Source organism: Vipera ursinii, assembly GCF_947247035.1.
Source record: "Vipera ursinii genome assembly, chromosome: 6".
Taxonomy (NCBI): domain Eukaryota; kingdom Metazoa; phylum Chordata; class Lepidosauria; order Squamata; family Viperidae; genus Vipera; species Vipera ursinii.
Window position 1 is genome coordinate 77,621,273 of NC_139515.1, and position 8,870 is coordinate 77,630,142.

At 42.8% G+C, this 8,870-nt stretch overlaps 1 protein-coding gene across 2 annotated transcripts in view; it reads right to left on the minus strand.

Moving 5' to 3' along the window:
* RERG (RAS like estrogen regulated growth inhibitor) overlaps nt 1–7,612 on the minus strand; it is a gene marked incomplete at both ends in the record, with an annotated part of 117,831 nt that extends 110,219 nt beyond the window's left edge. For both annotated transcript variants that reach the window (XM_083365329.1, XM_083365328.1), the window contains one exon: nt 7,552–7,612. In XM_083365329.1, coding sequence (XP_083221455.1) covers nt 7,552–7,612 — 61 coding nt within the window. The remainder of the gene's footprint in view (nt 1–7,551) is intronic.
* Nucleotides 7,613–8,870: the final 1,258 nt, after the last annotated feature.

An 8,870-nucleotide genomic window follows, 5' to 3' on the forward strand; every position in this document is an offset into this window, starting at 1 on the left:
CCCGTGGGCCGGATGCGTCATCCAGAAGCCATGCCCACCCCATTGCCGACAATGGTGAAAAAGCTCTGATATATTGCGTGACATCACATGACGTTGCGAGTTTGACGTGTCTGTTCTAGAACATTATTTGAATGGACTAAAGATCAAGACTGTTAGAAGTAAAAAAAAGAGGGAATATAAAGTTGGTTTATTTGATCAAGGTTAAAATAGATACATTATCTCTGGTAAGCCTTAATGGACTTTTGCTGATATCAGAGCTGAAATTTTTAATTTAATTTAATTTAATTTTTAATTTTATTAGATTTATATACCACCCTTTCCCGAAGGACTCAGGGCGGTTTACAGGGTATTTTAAAATCACACCAATACAAAAAACAATTAAAAAGATTAAATTATCCCTGAAAATAAAAGCCCCAGTTAAAAATTCTCAGCCTGGGCCGGAGAGCTCAAAGAGCCAAGTCTTCAGGTCCCGGCAGAATGAACGCAGGTCAGGGGCAGTCCTGAGCTCGACGGGCAGCTGGTTCCAGAGGGCAGGCGCACCCACAGAGAAGGCCCTTCCCCTGGGTGTTATCCACCGGCAATCTTTTACTGCCGGCACCCTGAGAAGACCCTCCCTGTGTGAGCGCACTGGACGAAGGGAACTTGATGCTGGCAGCAGGTGTTCCCTCAAATATCCGGGACCCAAGCCATTCAGGGCTTTATAGGTCATCACCAGCACCTTGAATCTCACCCGGAGGGCAACCGGAAGCCAATGCAGCTCGCGGATTAGAGGTGTTACATGGGAGTATCGGGAGACCCCCATCACAACTCGCGCGGCTGCATTCTGCACCAGTTGAAGCCTCCGAGTGGTCCTCAAGGGCAGCTCCATGTAGAGAGCGTTGCAGTAGTCTAAACGGGAGGTCACGAGCGCATGAGTGACTGTGCGTAGGGCATCTCGGTCCAGGTAGGGTCGCAACTGGCGCAGCAGGCGAACCTGGGCAAAAGCCCCCCTGGTCACGGCTCCTATATGATCTTCAAAATTGAGCCGTGAATCCAGGAGGATGCCCAAGTTGCAAGCCCTATCAACGGGGGGGTAACACCTCACCCCCCATCGTTAAAGGTGGAATAATTTGGTTAGCCCAAGATGCCGATATGCACAGCCACACAGTCTTGGCAGGATTGAGACGAAGCCTGTTTCTCCCCATCCAGACCTGGACCGCCTCCAGGCAACGGGACATCACGGCGAGGGCATCGCTGGGTTGGTTCGGGGTGGAAAGAAAAAGTTGGGTATCATCAGTGTACTGATGATACCCCACCCCGAAACCACGAATGACCTCACCCAGCGGCTTCATATAGATGTTGAACAGGAGGGGCGAGAGAACCGACCCCTGAGGAACTCCACAAATGAGAGGCCTTGGGGTGGATCTCTGCCCTCCCATCAACACTGACTGCGAGCGGCCCAGGAGATAGGAGGAGAACCACCGTAAAATGGTGCCTCCCACTCCCAACCCCCTGAGACACCGCAGTAGGATACCATGGTCGATGGTATCGAAAGCCGCTGAGAGATCTAATAGGACTAGGACAGAGGAGCAACCCGTCCCGAGCCCGCCAGAGATCATTCACCAGCGCGACCAATGCCGTCTCCGTGCTGTGCCCGGGCCTGAAACCCGATTGGTACGGGTCCGGATAATCAGTTTCCTCCAGGAACAGAGGAAGCTGATGCGCCACCACACTCTCAACAACCTTCGCCAGAAAGCGAAGGTTGGAGACTGGACGATAGTTATTTAAAACAAATGATAAAGCTTTAAGGATTTATTTATAGATAAGAGATGGGACATGGGAAGAAGAATCAATTGTTGTATTTTAAGAGAAGGTGATAACTTACTAAAATTGTTTTTGCTAGTTGTGATGAAGGGAGAAGTAATTTCTTTATATATTTCTTTTCTTTATTATATTTTTCTTTTACTATTTTTATTTCTTTATGTTATATTTAATTTTTTTCTTTTCTATTTTTGTATTTCTTTCTATTCTTTTTTACATCTTCTATTTTTCTTTATATTATTTTTAATTTGTACTAGTTTTCATTGTTATGACTGTAGCTTTTAAAGAAATTACTACTGAAAAAATAAAAAGGAAAAATATACTCTTTCTTAGCTCATTAAAACATAGTCTAAATTTTAACTATTTAGTGAACAGCTTTAATAAAGATGAACTGTACTGCATACATTCATATCTATCTGCATTAGTACAAACACTTGGAATCAAATTAATATGAATAGTGCTGAGTTCTGTATTTTTGGAAGTGGGGTCTCTGGCCAAAAAGGTAGCCAGCAGCAGTGGTTGCATAATTTCATATTTCCAATTTAATCCCAAGTGCTCCCTAAAATTTGCTCTCCACAATCTTCTTCCAAGTAAAAGACCATTTAAGGAGCAAAATATTAACAATGATTTCACTTTTTTGCCAAAAGAAATGCTCCAGTGCGAAAATCAAAGCTCTTCATTGTGTTATGATACCACACTATCTCATGCAAAGTTTTGCCAAGGAATGAATTAATCTAAGGTTGGATTTACTAAAAAGATTCAAGAGGGCCAAAATAATGAAAGGTTCAAGTGTCATTTAGTGGGAAAGAGCAGCTATATTTCCTTCAGTACAAAAGCTCTTATTGCTCATTTTAGAGCACTGATGTAGTAGGATAAAGACAGGAAAAAACTGGGGGAAGAGTCAAGAGAGAAATCAGCCTGAAATCATTATGTTCCCACAAGTAGCCTAAGTTCACCCTCTCTTGAATTCCATTAACTCTTATCTAGCACCAATCTAGTGCTGACATAAATTGATTCTTGTGTGTAGCAATAAATCAGTTTAATTAGACTAAATGTATGGTCTTGATTCTTTGTACTGACACTAATGGCAAATGATTAATAGATGGGTTGTATTTACCTCCCAATGACAGCAACAGTATAATTATTGGCTAACAGAAGATGTAAGTGTTACAATCAATTCTTAAATAAGTATATACAAAAAAACCCACATATTATTTCAGGACACAACTCTCATCCCACACTGTTTTTGGTGAACAGCATTCAACCATCTCCATTATTTTCAGCTTCTAGAAGGCAGGTTAACGAACATTCAATTCATTCAAAGGCCTTTTTCAGGCAATTTTACTATTTACTGCTAGTCCTTGCTTAGAGACCACATCTGGGACTGGCAACTCTGTCACTAAGCATTGCTAAGGTTACTAAGTGGAAAGCTACATGACTGCAACAAGAGTTGCAACCACACTTCTGCTTCTGTTATTAAGTGAATAACTGTGGTCATTAAGCCAAAAAAACACACAGTTGTGATTTATGATTTTACCTCCACGTTCATCATTAACTCTGCTTATCACAGGCCAATTGAAAAGCACACAAATGGCAACCATGTGATTGGGGGATCCTGTAATGTTGTAAATGTGCGTTGGTTGTAAAGTGCATGAATATGCCATTCCAGACAATTGACTGTCCAATCTCTTTTAAAAAACCTCCAGTGATGGAGCACCCAGAATTTCTGGAGGCAAGCCGTTCCACTAATTAATTATTCTCACTGCCAGGACATTTCTCCTTAATTCTAGGTTCTCTCTTTGATAAGTTTCCGTTACTTCTTATGTTGCCCTCAGGTGCTTTGAAGAATAGGTTAACCCCCTCTTCTTTGTGGCGGCTCCTCAAATATTGGAAGACTATCATGTCATCCCTTGTCTTTCTCTTTGTTAGACTAGACATACCCAGTTCCTGCAACCATTCATTGCATGTTTTAGCCTCCAGCCCCCTAATAATGAAAGCCAGGAAGAACAAACTGAAAAAAAAATAGCATTTATGGAAATTGGACTAAGCTACAGGCATTATACGCTAATGGTCCTGATGCATACAGTATGTACCATTTCAAGTCAATTGTTGATTTAAATGTTCCCTTCCTTTGTTTTACAAAATGCCTTCTGGAAAAGCAATCCAGATTTCATTCATTTTCTTATATTGTGACCCCCGCCCAAAGCCTGCAACCCTAAAACCACAACCTGCCTTCAAATGTGTTATGAGTAGCCTTAAGGCAAAGGGAGGGGAAGCAGAATTGAAGAGAACAGTACTTAAGAGAAATCCGGACTTTGTGCACACCATCACTTTGGCGTACAGTGGATTGAGTTTGCTTGTTGTTTTAAAAAGAAAGTGGAGAATTAAATATGAATAACATAACACAGAGAAAACAATTCTTTTTCCTCCCAAGAACTGCATTCATTTGGCCTTTCGGATTCGCTGACTAGGTAAGTTTGTTGTTATGGAAATAGCTAGTATATACTAAATATAAAGAAAGTAAAATGTTGAAGTTGCACAGTGCATAATTTTTGTGTGCTGAAAATTGTTGGGAATTAATGCTTTCCCCCCCTTTTTTCCCTTTCCCATATTTCTCTCTTCCTCTCCCCCCACTCCTTAATCTCTCACTATCTTTATTTTCACTTCTGTTTTATACTTCGATGACAGAAGACAACAGCAGTGATAGATATAGCGGTGCCAAGGGACACTAACATCATGAAGGAGTATGAGAAACTGGAGAGTAGCAGGGCCCGAAGGAAGAACTAGAGAGGATGTGGAAAGGAAAGGCCAAAGGGATCCCAGTGGTGGTAGACACCTGAAGCTATGACTCCTAAACTGGGAGACTGGCTCCAAAAGACCCCAGGAGTGACATCAGAACTCTCTGTCCAGAAGAGTGTGGTGTTAGGAACAGCTAAATTACTGCACAGAAACCTCAAAGTCCAAGGGTAGGCAACCTTGGCTCTTTTATGACTCGTGGACTTCAACTCCCAGAATTCCTGAGCCAGCCATGCTGAGGGGAAAGGGAGAGGTTTCCAAGCTGAGCCATGCTGGCTCAGGAATTCTGGGAGTTGAAGTCCACGAGTCATAAAAGAGCCAAGGTTGCCTACCCGTCCCTAGACAAGGGACAAGAGATTGAGGAAGACACTTACCACCCATAAGAGTCGCATTTGTTTGATTGTAATATTTCATGGGGCTACAAAATAGTGCTAAATTTAAAAAAAAAAGATGAAAACAGTTTGACTGAAAGCTGCACTTTACTTCATCTTCCTTTTCCTCTCATCCCATTTTAATTTCCCTCTCCCACCAAACTGATTCTGCAAACTGTAATGTATTGGGCTTGCTTGTTAACACCACGTGGTAATGGCTGGTAGGTTGCTAGAGCAGGGAGCTAGCTAATGGCTCCCAGCATCTCAGACAACCCGTCTCCAGCGCTGCTATTGGTTGCCCCTAGGGTGGCAATAGGTTGCTTCAAACCTATTGGCCGCCGCCTAGGGGCCTGGGTATAAATTGCTGCATCTGCAGCCCTGTTCTCTAGTTCAGATCCTGCAAGCAATAAACCATGATCTTTGCTGAACCCACTCGCCTCGTCTTCATTCCTGCGCAACAAACCCAGTACACAACACAAACAACTTGTTTTCTGGAGCCTTTGACAAAACCAAGAATTCTTCCTCCCTCCAGCCATTTTCAAGGAGGCAGAATTAATTTCCTCCTTTTACATTCATGGAGACGACTTCCTTCCAAATTGATTTGCAGAGAGGAACGAAAAGGTTGCAATCTTCCAAAATGACTCACAAGAAGAGCCCGTCTCCTACTGTAGTTCAGTATTTCTCAACCCTGCCCGCTATAAGATAGCTAGACTTCAACTCCCAGAATTCCCCTGCCAGCATTTGCAGAGTTTAGGTCCTCACATCTTAAAGTTGGTGAGGCTGAGAAACACCAATGTACTTATTCCCCATCACCTTCCAATGATGCAGAGTTTCTTTTCTTATACTTTCAACACTGTCTAATTGAAGGCATCTCTAGTAGTCTGGATACCCTACTGAGCACCAAAGTAGTTCTGAGGCTTTGAGACCAGCTGTTTCACTTTAGGAAAAACTCATTTTCAAGAACACCCAGACTTTTGATATATTCCAACTTGGCTCAGTATCTGGATATTATCCAGAATGGATGCACACCCACAGTTTTATCCTCACATTTACCTGCTGGGTGGAAAAAAAAAAATAAACCAAAGAAGAGCAAATCTCATAATAAAACTCCTGTTATGAACTTCTGGGACCCCTATATTGCCGCCTTCGTTATGTGTTTTATCACAGACTCCTTCAGGTCTTGGCAAACTTTTCAGTTAATATTACTTGGCATGGACTTCCAACTGTCTGGCCAAGATGGCAGCATAATGTATTCAGCACAAACTACAATTCCAGAAGTAATTGTGAGGGATACGCTGTCTTTCTGGCATTTTTGCAGAAAGTATGGTCTTCCCAGCCCTATAGATCAGAGAAAGAGCAGATCAACCATGATCTATCTCCTTGGATCCAAGCTATTTCAGGGAGATACCTGTCAGCCTTGTGAGGTAGTCCAGACAAGAAGAACACCCAGGAGTACTAACTATCAATCTTACATTAAGATTACATTAACAAAATCTTACAAGTCTAAAAATACAATTCCCACACACACACACACACACACCTCATTCCTAGTCTGTGGCTCTTCCTCCCATCTCCCAAGGCCATTTCCGCATAACATTATATTACCTAGTGCTGACTGAGTAATTTAGATATATCTGCTCTCGGAGCAAGCAACTGGCCTCTTTAAGAAAAATAAACTCTACTGAGAGAGTCAGTAGGAAAAGATACAAACATAAGAGAAGCTGAACACTGAAGCACAAGAGCTGGAAAATCACTTCAGCCAATATGGCTGAGTACTTACAGTGAGGTATTAAGACTCAGGAGAGTCAGGTTAAAATCCAGGCTCATTTATGTAAGCTCACTGGGTAACTTTACCCACACACTCTGTGGCTCTTAAACTGGTGGTAATGGGGCATATTCTGAGAGGGGGGGGGGTGATGCAGAAATGCATTTTTTCTGAGGCAGCTCTCGCTGCTGTAAGATGTCTCTATTCCCTTTTTTATTTCAGTTAATCTTTTGCCTTTCAACTCTCCCTCAATATTTTTGGCTTGTAGAATTTCTACTACCACAGGGCCTAAATTAGCAAAATTGTAGGAGATTTTACATGGAAGCAAGCCATGAAACGAGTGCCTTTTTCTGCACACCAGATTCTCCCTAAAAGTGACAACGCTCTGAATACAGTAAGCTGCTATAAAATCAGGTCTTTTTCTAAAACTCTAAGAGTACTAGAAAGTAATGTGATCCATCCTTCCTCCTCCTCCTCCTCCTCCCCCCCCCATGCCCTTTTCTTGATAGGATTTCAGAAGTGGCTGGCCATGGCTTTCTTCTTGCTAAAGCAGAGAGACAGGAACTGGCCCAAGGTCATTCAGCTTATAGTTTCTAGTTTGCTGCTTCAACCATTACACTAAACTGGCCATTTTTAATTAGGCTGAAATGCTATCAACTTGTAAGGGTTTATACCTAGTTGACATTAGCAGGTATTTCAGTGGCAAATAAAAGATTTAGTAGACTCAACGATTATGGACAATTTAAATTAGAACACATTTTTTAGAATAAGTTGCAGTGGTTTTCAGTGACAAACCAAGGAAGAAAAAAAGAAACTTACCTGACTTTCCTACCCCAGCTCGGCCAAAGATGGCCAATTTTACCTCTGCACTCTTAGCCATGGCCAGGAGACACACCGCAGGCTGGTGGCCACGTCACTGTTGTGTCCGATCTGATGCAAAGGATGATTTTCCCACCCCAGCCTTCAGCCTCGTCGTATCATCATGTTTTCCAGGCAGGGCTGTGAGAAAAGACCCACCAAAAAAGAATTAAAGAGCTCATAAGGGGAAGGAAGCAGATACTATAGGCAATTTTTGAATGCTGCCTTCATAGCACATCAGAAAAACCCTTTGGATCACTTAGTGCGCTGCAATCTGCACTGAGCACACATTGGCTGAGTTGCCATAATACCAAAGATTTCCATAATACCAAAGATCCAGATAAAATAGGGTGAGAAATTTGTCATTCTGTATATTGCCATAACATATACTGTGAACCACACCATCACATTAATATTCGAGAGGTTGCCATGAAGAGGATGGGGTCAACTTATTTTCCAAAGCACCTGAAGGCAGGACAAGAAACAATGGATGGAAAATAATCAAGAAGAGAACCAACCTGGAATGAAGGAGAAACTTCCTAACAGTGAGGACAATTAACCAGTGGAACTGCTTGCCTTCAGAAGTTGTGGGTGCTTCATCACTGGAGGTTTTAAAGAAGAGACTGGACAGCCACTTGTCTGAAATGATATAGGGTTTCCTGCCTGAGCAGTGGGTTGGACAAGATGTAGAAGACCTCCAAGGTCCCTTCCAGCTCTATTCTGATTGAAGTATTGATTGAAGTGTATTGATTTGGGTGTAGCATGTTATGTGTGTAGCGCCACCCCCATAGGGACCACTTAAGTCCGGGCCCTCCCGACCTCCCCTCCAAGTGGCCACCAGCCCAAAGAGGTCTCTCACATTGGTGCCTCTGCCTAACAGGGCACATAACACAGTGGTATTCAGTCACGATTGGCAGCCATGCACCTGGGGCGGTGATGGTCACTCTCTCTCTCAACGGTGACTCGTGGGATGAGGGTGGTTGATCAGGCAATAAGAACTTATAGGGAAGATGGTAGTCAATCTCTATTGACAACAACTTGCCCAGCCTCTGATAACAGCAATTTGCCTAGAACGATGGTGGCAATAACTTGCTCAGGATGATGTTAATCTGTCTTTGATGACAAGTTGCTTAGAACGATGGCAATCAATCTCTGGTGCTGGCAGAGGCTTCCCTTGTCCACTCTCCTCACCCCTTTCTGACCTCACTCCATGTAATCCCTTTTTATCTCCCCCAGCTGATCCTATAAAGAAAAAAAACCCTTACCTCCCACTAAAAGAC